Source organism: Cygnus olor, chromosome 14, assembly GCF_009769625.2.
Source record: "Cygnus olor isolate bCygOlo1 chromosome 14, bCygOlo1.pri.v2, whole genome shotgun sequence".
Taxonomy (NCBI): domain Eukaryota; kingdom Metazoa; phylum Chordata; class Aves; order Anseriformes; family Anatidae; genus Cygnus; species Cygnus olor.
This window is the reverse complement of record NC_049182.1, coordinates 9317673-9331696: the sequence shown is the minus strand read 5'-3', so window position 1 is coordinate 9331696 and position 14024 is coordinate 9317673. Positions and strand designations below refer to the sequence as shown.

At 72.0% G+C, this 14024-nt stretch overlaps 2 protein-coding genes across 8 annotated transcripts; one reads left to right on the top strand and one right to left on the bottom strand.

Moving 5' to 3' along the window:
- Nucleotides 1–61: 61 nt before the first annotated feature.
- Nucleotides 62–9085, bottom strand: FAM193B (family with sequence similarity 193 member B). 4 transcript variants are annotated; one of them, XM_040573831.1, is made up of 10 exons: nt 8872–9085; nt 6416–6655; nt 5594–5816; nt 5026–5235; nt 4156–4570; nt 3023–3218; nt 2408–2644; nt 829–1846; nt 564–639; nt 62–451 (listed from the first exon to the last, which is right to left on the bottom strand). In XM_040573831.1, the coding sequence occupies exons 2-10, from the start codon at nt 6494–6496 to the stop codon at nt 355–357; spliced, it is 2553 nt and encodes an 850-aa protein (XP_040429765.1). In that variant the 5' UTR covers nt 6497–6655; nt 8872–9085; the 3' UTR covers nt 62–354. The 4 variants fall into 4 exon arrangements, with proteins under 4 accessions (XP_040429765.1, XP_040429762.1, XP_040429763.1 ...); XM_040573828.1 differs by lacking the exon at nt 8872–9085 and adding an exon at nt 8067–8286 and having other exon boundaries at nt 5026–5202; XM_040573829.1 differs by lacking the exons at nt 5026–5235; nt 8872–9085 and adding an exon at nt 8067–8286.
- Nucleotides 9086–9419: 334 nt separating this feature from the next.
- Nucleotides 9420–13527, top strand: LOC121078097 (lateral signaling target protein 2 homolog). Of its 4 annotated transcripts, none has more exons than XM_040573898.1 (13): nt 9420–9543; nt 10339–10479; nt 10547–10684; nt 10811–11013; nt 11088–11177; nt 11275–11364; nt 11453–11554; nt 11643–11882; nt 11975–12102; nt 12180–12293; nt 12466–12561; nt 12695–12807; nt 12907–13527. In XM_040573898.1, exons 1-13 carry the CDS (start codon nt 9502–9504, stop codon nt 13036–13038), a joined length of 1629 nt encoding a protein of 542 aa, XP_040429832.1. In that variant the 5' UTR covers nt 9420–9501; the 3' UTR covers nt 13039–13527. The 4 variants fall into 4 exon arrangements, with proteins under 4 accessions (XP_040429832.1, XP_040429831.1, XP_040429830.1 ...); XM_040573897.1 differs by having other exon boundaries at nt 12692–12807; XM_040573896.1 differs by having other exon boundaries at nt 12463–12561.
- The last annotated feature ends 497 nt before the right edge of the window (nt 13528–14024 follow it).

Sequence of the window (14024 nt, the reverse complement as noted above, 5' to 3'; positions counted from 1 at the left end):
GCGAAAGCTCTTCGAGCCCCCCCCTCCCCCGGGCGCAGAACAAAAGCAGCAGAGGCTGGGGTTAAATAAAATAAAAAATTAAAAAGTTCTTTATTGGGTCCAGCACGGGCCTTTCTTCCCCGCAGGGAGCCGGGCGGAGAGGGGCGAGGGGACGGCCGGGGCGGGGGTGACCCCGCGGCGGGGAGGAAGGGGGCGAAGGGAGCCCCGGGGGTCCCGCGGGGCAGGAGAGCACCGGGACCCCCCCGAGGGGGGACCCCACAGAGGAGAGCCGGGGGGACCCCCGGGGAGGGCGGTGGCGAGGGGCACAGTGAGGAGAGCGGAGCGGCCGGGGGCGGGGGGGGGCGGCCCCGCGCCTCACTGCGCTGCGCTGGAAGTGGTTTTCTTCAGGGTGAAGTTGGTCCAGTTCACGGCCACCTTCTGGCGCGTCTGCTTGGCAGAGTCCAGACAGAACCTGGCGGGGAAAGGAGAGAGCCCCCATGAGCCAGCAGCTCCCCGACCAGCCCGGGGCTGAGAGCCAGCTCCCGGACCCAGCCCCCGTCCCGTGCCAGGTGACGCCATCTCACCTCTTGAAATACTCCACTTCTCGGTCAGTCTCGTCCATCTCTACCCCGTCTAAGTCCTTGGGCAGGAACACGTCATCTGGCAAGGCAGAGAACAACGGGTCAGCATGATATGGTGGCATGCCGGACGCCCAGCTCCCTCCCATCACCGTTCTTCCAGGGACGGGACTCCCCCCACCAGGGCACGGGGACGGGAAGGGGGGTGGCAGCGGGCAGGGGAAGGGCTGGTTTGGGGAAGGGACCATAGAACAGAACCGCTGACACTCACCAATAGAGGTACTGGATTTCTCCACCTTGTTCCGGCTCTTCCTGCTCTTGCCCTTGGGCTGGGGGGACCCCCCCCGGGCAGTGGGGTGAGGCAGCTGCCGGTCCCCGGGGGCCGCGTTGGGCGGCTGTGCCGGATCCGGCAGCTCAGCTTTGCCCTCTCCCCTCCGGCCCTTCCAGTCGCCGCTCCTCTCCTTCTCCGGCCTGGCGCTGCCGCAGCCCCAGGGCTGCCCCTTGCTGCCCTCCACCGCCTCGGCGCAGCCACCCGCCCGCTGCGGCTCCGTGGCGCCGGGCTTCGAAGGGTGCTTGGTTCCCAGCACCTGCCCCTTCGCGCCAGGGCTCTCCAGCCTGGCCTGGCCCCCGGGCGCCGCAGCACCGTCCCCCTTCTTCACCTGCCCGCTCTGCCGCTTGTTTTTCCGCTGCCGGCCTCCCGCCGGCGCCTGCTCCGGTGGCTCCAGCCCCTTGGGCTGCGACCCCTCCTTGGGCTCCGGGCTCAGCCCGCTACCGTCCACGGCGGAGTCCGCGGCCTTGGACTGCACCCAGATCATGCGGGAGAGGCTGGGCACGGCGCTGAGGCGCTTCACCACGCCGTTCTCAGCCGGCGGGGCTGGCGGCGGCTCCCCCGGCCCCTCGCCCCATCGGGGGCCCAGCTCGCCCCGGAGCAGCGCGTGGCTCTTGGCGGGGCCCAGGCTGAGCGGGGCGAGGGCCAGGTCTATGTCCTGCAGGTCGGAGGAGCCGTTGAGGTGGGAGAGCAGGTTCTTCTGCTCCAGGACAGCTGCCTTCTTGGGGAAGTCGTTGACGTCCAGGTTGAGGTCATAGACGCTGAAGCTGGCCCGGATGGAGTCCTTGATGGTGTTCTTGATCTCCTGCAGCCGGCTGCTGAGGAAGCTGTTCACTCGCTCCAGCTCCAGCTCCGGCCACTCCAGCAGCTTCTCCTCGGCCGGCTCCCTGGTCTGGCTGGCTGCAGGGGCGCGCTCTGCTCGCTTCTGGGCCTCCGCTTCCAGCTGGGCTTTCTCCTTCTCCTGCAACACAGGAGAAGATCAGATGGGTCAGAGACACGCATGCAGGCCGCGCATTAGCCTTGTCAGGCAGCAAACTGAGGGCTAGTGCTCAGTACGGCTTTCCCATGTCGTCCACAGCTCCCAAACTGTCAGGTGTCCACTGTGGGCACCACAACAGCCACCACTCTGGGCACGAGGCAGCAGCAAACAGCAGAAGCTGTCACAGCACTGCCTCTCTCCACTACAGAGCCGTGCTGTCTATCAGAGCCCCAGCCTGCAGCAGGCAGAACAGAGCAGTCTGGCCCTCCCAGGTGTTTTGGGTACCCTCTGTATGAACAGAGGCACAGGAAAGCCCCCCATGGAAGCTCCCCCCACGGAGCACTGCTGTCACCTCAGGGCAGAGGGGCAGTAAAGGACACAGAGCCGAAGAAACCAAAAGGATGAAGAGAGAGAAGGCAAAGCCCTCGCAGTCTTGGCCTGACCTTCCAAGATGAGGAGGACAGGCCTCCCCTCTTGCATGCTCTCCCCACCCGGCACAACAGGACGTGGCACAGAGCAGCCCTTCCCTCTGCCCAGCCTCACCTTCTTCTTCTGCTTGTGCCGTGCCCGCTTGGCCGCCTTGGCACTGTTCAGGGGCTTGGGCTCCGTGCTGTTGATGTAGTCCAGCAGCTCGTCCACGTTACGGTGATCCACAGCCGGCTCTCCCGAGCCGCTGTTGTGCCCTAGCTTCTGTGGCAGCTCCTCTTTCCTCTTGGTGAGGCGCGAACGCAGCTTCTCCCGGATCTCGGCGTAGTTGCGGCTTGTGGGAGCGGCTGGGGGCTGCGGGAGGCAAAACCTGTCAGGCCTGGCAGGCACAGGGACCAGCACAGGCAGCCCCAGCTTCCACATAGGTCCCCCACTGCCCTCCCCAACCGCTCCTGTCCCTGAGGTCACAGCGGGATGAGTGAGCACAGCCCCTGCCAAACTCTCTTCCAAGCCACAGGGTTTGACAGGCAGAAGGCTGGGAGCAAGGGGACCAACAAGCTGATGAGGCAGGAGGGAAATCAACGGGGTGCAGGGGGTACACATGGTGGCAGAGGACAGCTGCGGCCCGAGCTTGCCACCTTCCCACCCTCCACACAGACTTCATAACTTCACAGCACAGAGCAGAGCCGAGCCCGAAGACCGGGGGCGGCTGCAGAGCAGCCCCTCACTCACCGCGTTGTGGCCGAAGAACTCACAGTAGCAGCAGTCGCAGAACTTGCCGTCCTTCTGGTTGGTGGAGGAGGACGTGCAGGAGCTGCGCTCCGAGCTGCTGTCCTCGTCCTCCCCGAGCCCCTCGTCCGCCTCGCACGGCTGCGGCGGGTGGCAGCCGGTGCCGTTTGGGAACTTGTGCCCTTTGCAAGAGGGGTCCCTGGGGAGAAGGGCAAGAGGTGAGGGGGAACCCAGGGGCTCAGAATCACCCGGCGCTGGGTGTGTAGGAGCACCCCTCCCGTGCCGGAGCACGATTCGCAGGGCAGACAAACCCCATCCCCTGCACCCTCCTCCTGCAGTGGAGGAGCCCAGAGCAGAAGGCACCTCTAGCTCCTCGCCTCCCAGCGCCTCTGGCACGGCAGAGCTCCAAAAACCATCCCCTGCGAGGCCACGAGCTGATCCCAGGGCAGGGAGCGGTACTCACTGGGGGCAGCAGGCAGCACGGGAGAGAAACGCTGGAACCGCACGCAGCTGCCAGACATCCCCACGCGCGGGCGGGCCCGACTCCCGCGGGCACGGCCCGCCCAGCTCAAGGCCGGGGTGGCCGGGGCAGAGCCCACAGCGCCATTCCTCTAGCTCCTGCTCGAGACCCGGCCGGCCCTCAGCGGCGAGCGCTAAGCAGCGGAGAGGGACCAGCGCCCTGGGCTCAGCGTGCTCTCTTCCCAGGCACAGGCAGCCCGAAGAGGGCCAGAGGAGCGGGCGAGCAGAACCAGCGGTCCGCGGGCTTCGTCTTCTCGAGGACCTTTGCCCGGTCCCTTGGGTCTCACTGACAAAGGTCCTGGTGGCCACCAGCAGGCTGGCCAGGCGGCTCCTCTGGGTCTTTTAACTGGAGGAGGAGCAAGCGAGCAGAGTCTCTTCTGCACCGCAGTACTACGGGACAACCGCACAGAGAAGACACACGGGGAGAAAAAGGGCTTAACCCCCTGACACCAGGGGTCTGCGGCTACGGAACCGGCCCGCAACCACGGCAGCTCTGCACCACCGCTCCAGAGCGGTCGGTGCCTTCACATGGGGAAGGAGCATCCTTGGGCAGGGCGGGAGAGGGGGCGTGTTGGCCAGGAGGAGAGGTTGGAAGCACGCAGGGGTCGCCCGCTCACCTGTTCGTGCCGGGCAGCTGGTGGGAGGCAGGCGGAGGGATGAGCGAAGTACTGCAGTGCCCGTTGCACGGGTGGGCGCAGCCGGAAAGCGGAGGCGGCATCTTCAGCAGCGGCACGTTGGCGGGGGGCAGGTGGGGGCTCTTGCACGACCCCGGGCCGTGGGAGGCGACGCCAGCGGGAGGGGGCTCGGACGCTGGCTTCGGGGCTGCCGCCTGCACGCTGGGCGCGGGGAAGAGCGCGGGCTGCGGGGAGGAGCCCGGCGGGACGTGCGGAGGGGAGCCGAAGGGCCCCGGGTGGGCGGGGGGCTGCTTGGAGGGCACCAGCGCCGGCGGCTGCGAGGGGAGGCCGGTGGGGCTGTTGGGAGGAGCGGTGAGGTCCGAGTGCTGATGGTGCTCTGAGGAGTGGAAGGCCTCACCTGCGGGCGGGCAGAAGCAGAGACGGTCAGATGCTGGCTGTCCTACGTGGGCCAGGGACATGCTCAGAGCCACCCCGCGCCCAAAATCGCACGGGTCCCTCAGCACGAGCTCCACACCAGCCTAGAGAAGGCTCCCACACGTCTGCTAGTGCCAAGAGGTGCCACAGCGCATCCTCAGCCAGCAGACAAAGCACAGGGGCTGCTCCGGAGGGAGCAGGACAGCGAGCACCTCTGCTCTCTGGGCTGCTTCTCCACGGGACCAACCCTGCCTCCCCGCAGGGAACGTGGGCTCGAAGCCATCCCTGCTCACAAGGGGCCTCGGCAGCCCCTTGTCTCCCCCGCAGGACCTGGCCCAGCCCCACATGGAGCAGAGCGAGGGGAAAGAGGGGGCTGGAGAAGGCAGCGCAGAGCAGCGGGCTGGGAGGACGAGGCCAGCCCTGCCCCGGCGCACGCACCTGGCGGGGTGGCCCTCCGGCACATGCTTTTGAACTGCTTCGGCAGCGTCTTGCAGAAGTCGAGTGAGGTAGGCAGAGGCGAGCCCGGGGCGGCGCTGCCGGCTGCGGGGGAGGCCGCGTGGCTGTAGGGACAGGCCTTGAGCCCCGGCGCCGCGGCAGGAGCCTGGCCGACACACTCTGGGGAGAGAGCCAGGCTGGGGTGCTTGTCGCCTGAAAGGAAAGCAGAGCGAGGGCCTGGCTACTGCCTGGCGTCCCCTGGCCATTTCTGGGGGGGAAAAGCAGCTCAAGCATGCTTGCAGCCACCCCGCTCTACCCTGCCCGCAGCGTGGCACGCCAACACGGTGCTGGAGCAGCACTCACGGCAAAGCAGAACGCTCTGAAAGCCCAGCACCTCTGCCTTTGCTGCAGCAGAGGGTGGCACACAGCAGAGGGTGGCACCCAGGCACCCAGCCGGCATGCAGAGACCCAGCCCACCTCCCCTGCACGCCGGACCGGTGCCTGCAAGGAAGCAGCCTCAGCCGAAGAGCAGGGAGAAAGCTCTGCTCAGCCCCGCAGGGGTTCAACTCACCTAGTGCTGCAGGGGGGGCCCCAAGGGGACTGCCCTGCGCGGCCCCGTTGGTGTGCTGCGAGTTCCAGAGCCCCGAGAGCTTGTGAGCAGACAAGAAAGAGCTGGGGTCCCAGTCCCCTGAGTTCCCGTGGCACGAGGAGGAGGAGGAGGAGGTGGAAGAGGAAGAGGAGTGGGAGCCACCCCCACAAGACTGCGACTTGCAGGACGTGTGGGATAACGAGACCTGGCAAGGAAAACACGGAGTGAAGCAGCAGCGGGCCCCTGGGGGAGGCGGGACGCCCTCAGCCCCGCGGTGTTGGGGCCAAGACCCCCTCCACTGATCCGAGCCCCTGCTCCTCTCGCTGCCTCCATCCAGCAGCGACGCACCCTGGCTCCCAGGGCCCAGGCCAGCAAGCCAGGTGGATGCCAAAGGCCAGGGCTAAATAGACCCACAGGGGAAGTCACCGCTTTGCCCCCCGAGCCCCGCACGCAGGCAGGCACCCGCCCTGGCACACGCTGCCCCATCGCCCTGGGTGCCCGCAGCCCAGAGCCCCAGGGCTGGGCCAGGCAGCGCGGGGAAGACGAGCACAAGGCGCTGTGCAGCGGGGCTGGCACAGAAGCAGCGGCACCGCCGGCCCTGCCAGGCAGGCAGCTCCTGCACTGCTCAGGCTGCCAGGGAAGCCTCCGTACCACCCTCTGACCCACCCGAGCAACTCTCGAGGAGCTCAGGTCGCGGCGAGGAGGGGGTCTGCACACCCAGCTCACGCCACGGGGCGATCGATGCTGCGAGGCCACGCTCGCGGGACACCCAGCCCTGCCACCCGCCGCTGCCCGGCCGCGTACCGCCAGGGCCTGCTCCTGCACCGCCCGCCGCTCTTCCTCCTCCACGCTCTTCCGGCAGCTCTGGCAGATCCACAGCGGCATTTCTCCCAGGAGGTTCTGCACGAGCGTTGGCACGAAGTCTGGCGGCAGCCTCTCGCCGGGGGAAACCAGCCCATTGTGGGACGGCCCTCCCCAGTCCTTGCGCTCGCGGTGGCAGAGCAGGCAGCACGTCTGCACCGACTGGTTGGCGGTGGGCAGCCCCTGCGGCAGGACACACGGGCCACAAGTCACCCCGGGGCACGGCACGGCTCGCGGCGGGGCCCAGCCTGGCACCAGGGCAGCCCTCGGGATGCTGGCATCAAACCGGAGCACTTCTCGCAGGCTACACGTGGGTCTGCGCCTTGTCCCAGCAGCACAGAGCGGCCTCGGGCTTAAGATGTGCCAGCTGTGAGCGTCTCAGACCACTGGGTGGACCACGCTGTGCTCAAGAGCCGGTCCCACCACCAGGTAGCACCACGCCAGCCTGCGAGGCCACCAGCAGCTCCCCCTGCACCTGCGCTACAGCGGGACCAAGGAAACTCCCAGGGCAGAGCAGGACCCGCGGACGTCACCCCGCAGGGCCGGCCTGGGGGTCCTGCAGCCACCACGCTCCCTCCTTGCCCATCGCAGACCCCCTATCACAGCACCCACACCCCCTGAGCCCCCCCGCCCACCTCTTTGTTCTGCAAACCCAGCAGCAAGGATGCGCCAGGGCGGGGAGCAGCCCCCGGTGCTCTCCGTGCGCGGGGAGGACGGGACGGGGCTCGCAGCCTGGCACGGCAGCGGGCACGGGGCCGCAGCCTGCGGGCTCTCCGGAGGCCGCGCCGAGCCGAGCGCTGCGCGGGGGCCCCCATTGTCTGCGGCTGCGGCGGGCCCCGCGACAATGAGCGCACACCGAGCCGCCGCTGCCAAACAGATGGCGTCCCCCGGGCTCAAGGTGACGCTAAGGTCAGAGGCCAAGGAGAGGGTGGGGGGCGCGCAGCCCCCCGGGCGGCTGCGGGCCGGGGGGCGGTGGCCGCGGGACCACCCCGCGCTGCAGCAGGGGCAGGCGGCACCGCTGCTGTAGGGGATGCTGTAGGGGACGGCGCTGCCCAGGGCACCCAGCGCACCCCTGCGGAGCGGGGACCCGTGCCCCCCGGTCCCGCCGCGTGCCCCCATAGCGGGTGGCGGCAGCACCCTGGGGACAGCGGGCAGCATCGCCCAGCAGCGGGGCCAGCCCGCCCCGCGGGCGCTGCGGCCCCCCGCGGCCCCCCGGGCACAGGGAGCTGGGGGGGTCACCCCCCGCCCCCCCGGGAGGGGGGCGCACACCGCACCCCCAGCCCCCGGGGGGCGGCTGCACGGCGGTCCCGGCGCGCAGGGGCTGCGGGAGCGGCCGGCCCCCGGCTGCAGGCGAGCACCGGCGGCTCGGGGAGCGGCCCCCCAGCACTGCCGGGGGGCGAGGGCTCCGGCCCCTCCCCGGGGGGCGGCCCCGAGCAGCGCGGAGCCCCCCCGCACCCCCCGGCGGTGCACGGGGAGCCGCCGCCGTCCCCGCCCCACCGGCCCCCCCCGGGCACCCCCGGCCGCCCCCCAAGCTCCGCACCCCCCGGAGACCCCGCGGGGCCCCCGAACCCTCCGGGACCCCTCCCCCCGGTACCTGCGGGGCGGCTCTGCCCGGCTCGGCGCTGCCGCCCGCCGCCGCCGCCACCTCGGACGGGGCGGGAGGTTCCGGGGGGGGCGGCGGCGGCGGCGGCGGGGCGGGGGGGGTCGGCCCGGCGGCACCCCCGGGGCGTTCTCGGCGGTTGGCGGAGCCGCCGGTGGCCGCCGCCGCCTTGTTCCGCCTGCGAGTCATGGCGAGCGCGGCCCGGCGCCCGCCGCAGACAGGACAACAGCCAATATGGCGGCGCGGCCCGTCCGGCCCCCTGCCCGGGGGGGGGCGGCCCGGCGAGGCGAAGCCGCCGCCGCCATTTCCCGAGCGGGCAGCGCCGCGCACCGGGGCGCCGCCCGGCGGCCGGAGGAGGCTCGGCGGGAGCCGCCGCCGGGCTCTGCCCGCCCCCGAGGCCCGGAGCTCGGTGCGGGGGGCTCGCAGGTTTCGGGGGGGGTCCCGTCGGAGCCCCCCCCTCGGTTCTGCGGGGAGTGCAGCGGGGCCCGCGCCCAGGGGCGTCCGAGCACCCTGCTCCCGGTGCTGTGCGCGGACAGCGCCGCCAGGCCCCCCCCGGGGCACCCCGAACCCACCGGCAGAGCTGGGGCCGGCTCAGCCCCTCGCCCCCCTGTCCCCCTACAGCACGTCGCCCCAAAAATCCCCCGTGGGATGCCTCCATCCACGCCACAGCCTCGTGCCGGCGGGCCTCCTGCAGCGGGATGAGCGCAGTACATGGGGACGAGGACACCCCCTGAGCCCCCAGCCCCAACACACAGCGCTACCCACAGTTGGGGGGGGGCAGGGGTCCCGCTCACGGTACCGGGGACGTGGGCGCGGTGCTCGGGCATGGCGGAGCCGAGCCCAGCGGGCCCCCCGGGACCGGCCGTGCCAGCCGTGACTCAGGGACTTCCTCCGCCCGGGTGGTGCCTCGGTGCGTCCCCAGTGGATTTTTGGCTGGTGAATTGACCTCGTTAGGCTCTGAGCCATCGGAGTTATCGCCGTCCGCAACATCCCGGGCCACGGTGCCGTGTGGGAGCAGCCGCCCGCCCCCGGACCGTCCCGCCCTGCAGCCCACGGCCGGCGGGGGCGGGCACCGGAGGGGCCGCGGGGGCACGGGGGAACCGGGAGGAGCGGGAGGGAACCGGGCACCGACACCGGGCACCCTGCCCGCCCCGACGGGGATCCGCCCGCGGTGAGACGGCAGCGAGGAACCGGCCCGTCGGGGGGCCGCCGGCACCGGGCAAGCCCCGGGTCCCGCCGCGGGCCGGGCCGGGCGGGGCGGGCAGGGGTGCGACGGGGAACGGCCGACCGCGTCCCCGCGGCCGTAGACCCGAAGGTGGGCGGACACCGCCCCGTCACGCCCCCGGGCGGTGCCCGGTGCCGGCCCGCCCCGTCGGCGAGCGGCGGGCTCGGGGAGCCGGGCGGCGGCGGCGGAGCTCCCGGTCGCGCCATGCTGCCCGCCGCCCTCCGGAGGTGGCTGCACCGGCCCAAGGTGAGAGCGGCGGCGACGGCCGCCGCCGCCCGCCCCGTCGGGGCCGCCGGGGACCGTACCGGGGACGGGGCGGCCGCCAGCCCCGGTGCCCCCGGAGCGGCGCCCCCGCGTACCGGGGCCGGTGGGCACCCGGGGCCGAGCCGGGGCGGGGGGCGGACGGAGCCCCCTCGGGGGGGAGCGCTGCCGGTGCTGCCGGGCGGGGAACGGGGGCAGCCCCGGGGCTGCGCTGCGGAGGGAGGAGGCGGCCCCGGGGGCACCGGAGCCGGGCAGCGGGACTCGGGGGCTCGCCGCGACGCCGGTGGGTGCCGGGAGCCCGGCGGGGCCCGGCCCTCCCGGGGCAGGGCGGAGGAGGGAGCGGTGCCGGCGGGCCCGGCCGGTGACTCACGGGAACGGGACGGGACCGGGCAGCTCCGCGCCCACCCCAGCGCCGCCGGGACCGGGCCTCGGCACCCCCAGCCCTGCGGGCCCGGCCCTGCGGAGAGATTTAGGGAGCAGCGGGGCACGGAGCTCGTTTCCTGGTGCCCCAGCGCTCCCTGCCCGGGAGCCTTCCTGCGGACCTTTCACCTGGTCCGGTGTTTACAGCTGCGCACGGATCCGTGCCCACGCTCGCGGGATGCAGGCGAGCTTGTTCATCCTGCTCTGCCCTGGGGAAACTGAGGCACGGGTGGGGACGGCCGCCTCGGCCGGGAGCGCTCGGTGCGGGGCTGCCCCGCGGGGTGCTGCCCCCCGGGAGCAGACCCCAGCCGGTGCCCTGCGGCGTGGCACCCCCCCATCGCCCCTCCGCTCTCCCCGCAGCGCTCCGACCCCCGGCTGCTCTCGCAGTTCTTCTTTGCCGACGAGCGGGTGACGCGGGTGGTGGCCGAGATCAACGGGCTGGACGCCGAGCTGGACCCACAGCAGTACCTGGTGCTCCTCAACCAGCTCCACCTCAGCCAGGTACGGCCCCACCGCGTCCCCCGGTCCCCATGGGGGTGGCTGCGGGTGACGCCCGTGCCCTCCCCAGGCTCACCTGCTGGCCGTCATCGAGCGCATCATGGAGGAGTGCATCCCCACGCAGCGGCACAGCCGCGACTACCTGGTCAAGTTCCCTGAGGAGCTCTTGGTGGACAACCTGGGGAACCACATGCTGTTCGCTGCCGAGGTGAGCCCTGCGCCCCGGGGAGGGGGCGCTGGAGACCGGGTCCCCCAGGCTGGGGGGGCGAGGGGCGCACCCCACCACAGGCAGACTCCCGGGGGCCGGCTCCTGACTCCCCCTCGGTCCCGGCAGTGTCTCCTGGCGGGGACCTTCATCGAGGTGGAGGAGGCGGAGGGGGAGCAGCTGCGGCCGCGGGCCAGGAACCTGCTGTGCAGCCTGGAGCTGGTGCGGACGGTGCTGCGGGAGCAGAGCCTGAGCCAGCCCGGCACCTACCCCGAGCCCGTGCGGGCTGCGCTCGTCCAGTTCGACCGGCTCTTCGCGGAGTTCGAGCTCAGGTAGGGGCCGGGGTGCTGGGATGGGGGGGCTCGGGGGAGGCTGGTGGCACCTCACGGCCCCCCCGACTCTCCAGCTACGTGTCCTCGCTGGTGGCGGTCAAGTCCCCCGAGGAGATCTACAGGCAGCAGGAGATCATCGTGCTCTTCTGCGAGACGGTGGAGAGGTGAGGGGCACGGCACACGGGGAGGGGGGGCCGGGGCTCTGAGCCCCCTGGCCTTGCCCCAGCCCCGCTGTAAGGCTGCGTGTCCCCCACCCGACAGAGCCCTGCGCTCGGGCTACCTGACCCAGGAGATGATCGACGGCTACGAGCCGCTGCTGATGTTCACCATCCCGCGCCTGGCTATCATCAGGTGGGTGCAGCCCCCTGCAGACGGGTGCCCGGGGGTGCCCCGTGCCAGCCCCAGCGGCCACCCCGTGTCACACGCCGTCCCCTCGCAGCGGCCTCCTCATCTACCCCGAGGGTCCCCTCAGCCTGGAGCGCGGCCCCGAGCAGATGTCGCGGGTTTTCAGCCCCTTCTACAACCTCCTGAAGAAGATCAGGTATGGGGGCAAGAGGAGGGGACACGGCTGCCTCCGCGGGGTGGTGGTGGGGAGGTGACACAGGGCTCACTGTGTCCCCTCGCCGCAGGGACCTGCTGCGGGTGCTGTCAGCGGAGGAGCTCTGCCTGCTGGAGAGGAGCCTGTGCGCAGCCGAATTGGAGGATCCCTGCAGTCCGGCCACCCCTCCGACCTGGGGGGCAGCCATGCCTGGAGCAGGTCCCCCTGCTCCGTGGGGTCTCCTGGAGGCCCCGCACACCACCCCCCCACCCCACACCTGCACGGGGCGGTTGGGCCCTCCCAGTGCCGTGGAGAGCCCAGGCACGGACAGGCACGTGAGGGTCTGCGTGGGGAGGGAGCGGCGCCGGGGTGTCCAGATTTTTCTTGCCGCCCCGTGGGTGACCATCGCCTCCCCCCGTACAGCCCCCAGCCACCCAAAAGTAGCCCAGGGCCACGGCTCGAGGCCCCACCGGCTGCCCGCTGGTCGGAGCTGCGCTCCCACTACAGCAGCACCAAGGACATGCTGCACACCCTCTTCGTCTGCATCTCAGGTGAGTGAGCGCCTCGCCTCCCCCTGGCCACCCCGCGCCCCCCCAGCAGCACCAAGAGCCCCGCTCTCGCGGCGCAGGGGTGGCCGATCAGCTCCAGACCAACTTCGCCAGCGACCTGCGGAGCATCTTGAAAACGGTCTTCAAGATCGTTGCCTCGCAGGGGGACCCCTCAGAGGATTTGGGCACCAGCAGTGAGTAACGGGGCACGGGGCACGGCTCCTCTCCTCCAGGCAAGACGGGGCCGTGGCAGCAGGCGTGGGGACGATGTGGCCGCAGCACCCGGCTGGGGTTGCTGGCAGCCACCCGGGCAGAGGCTGCTGCGTGTCCTGGCCACTGAGTCTACTTCCCTTGTCCCTGCAGAAGAAGAGGACGGCGAGCTGCACGTGGGTGACGCACCCCGAGTAGCCGACTGCCCCCTGTGCCACAGCCCCACGGAGGGAGCCGGGCTCCGGAGGGCAGGTGAGGGTCACGGGGGCTGCCCTCGGCTGGGGCACGGTGCCGGCACGGTGGCACCACAGGGCTGGGGACGTTGCTGTGGCCAAGGTGAGGATGGGGCCACAGGGAGCTTTCACCTCTGTGTTTTCCCCAGCGGGAGCCCACGGCCGGCCGGAGTGGGTGCCGGACAGCACGTGCAGCCAGTGCTGTGCCTGCCGCGCGCCCTTCACCCTGCTGCGCCGACGGCACCACTGCCGCAGCTGCGGGAAGGTAACGGGGGGCTGGGGCCGGGCACGGGGCTCCGGGGCCAGGCACGGGGCTGCGGGGGTCCTGGACCTGCTCAGCACCACTCCGTCTCTGTGCCCACAGATCTTCTGCGCCCGCTGCTCGCCGCACACCGCCGCGCTGCCGCACTACGGCCAGCCGAAACCCGTGCGTGTCTGCACGCACTGCTACGCCGTGCACCTCTCGCCCGCGCCACGGCGCTCCCGGAGCCGGTGAGGCCCCCCCGGCTGCAAGACCGGGCTCCGTAGGAGGACGCAGGACCGCTGGGAGCGGCTGTGCCGAGGCTGCGGAGCGGCTCCACGGCAGTAGGGCTCCGTGCCCGGCACCACGCCGTGCCGGCGGGGCCGCGGTGGGCGCAGGACCGCCTCACCCCGCGCGTGGTGGCCGTGCCCCTGCTCCAGGTGGGGCTCGCGGGGCCGCCGCCAGGCTCCTGCCCGCGGGGCTGGAGATCTGCTTGGGGCCCTTTTTGCTTCGTTGCGTTTTTTCAGGTGAACTTTGGCTGCTGCTGGGCCCAGGGCAGAGTCTCCCCCGCCCCCGGGGCCTGTCCTGAGACGGTGCAAACAGCCCTCACATGACGGCGGGGCCGCCCGCGCCCCGGGGTGGGGTGGGGTGGGGGTGGGGGTGGGGGGGGCTGGCTGCCACCCGGGGGGCCCCCCGGCGCCCCCTTCCACCGGGGGCAGGGTTCCAATAAACGGCTCCGAGCGCTGCGTGCCGCCCGGCTGTGCTCTGCGGGGCTGGGGGGCGGCGGGGCACCCGTGGGTGCGCGGGGTGGGGGGGTGGGGGGGGTGAAGGTGCCCCAACGTGGCAGCGGGGCGGGTGCGAGGGGGGGGACAGCGGCCACACTGGGCGCGGGCTGGGTGGCAGCGCTGCTGTGCACGCGCACACGAGCACGCGCACACGCCCGCGTGCACACGCAGGTGTGCACGCACCCATGTGCACGTGCACGCCCGCCTGCGCGCGCTGCCTGCACACGTAGCCACGGGTGCACACGTGCACGCGAACGGGCGCGGCCCCGCGTACTGCCCCGGGATTTCCGTGCACGCGCGCCCGCCCCGTGCCCGCCCACCCAGGCGCGCCCCGGCCCCTTTAAGGGGCGTGGCCTCGCCCCGCGGGCTGGGCGGAGCCACCCGCTTGTGGGCGGAGCCTCCAGGTGTGGGCGTGTCCCCCCCCGCGCGGCCCCGCCCCTTCCCGCCGATTCAAAT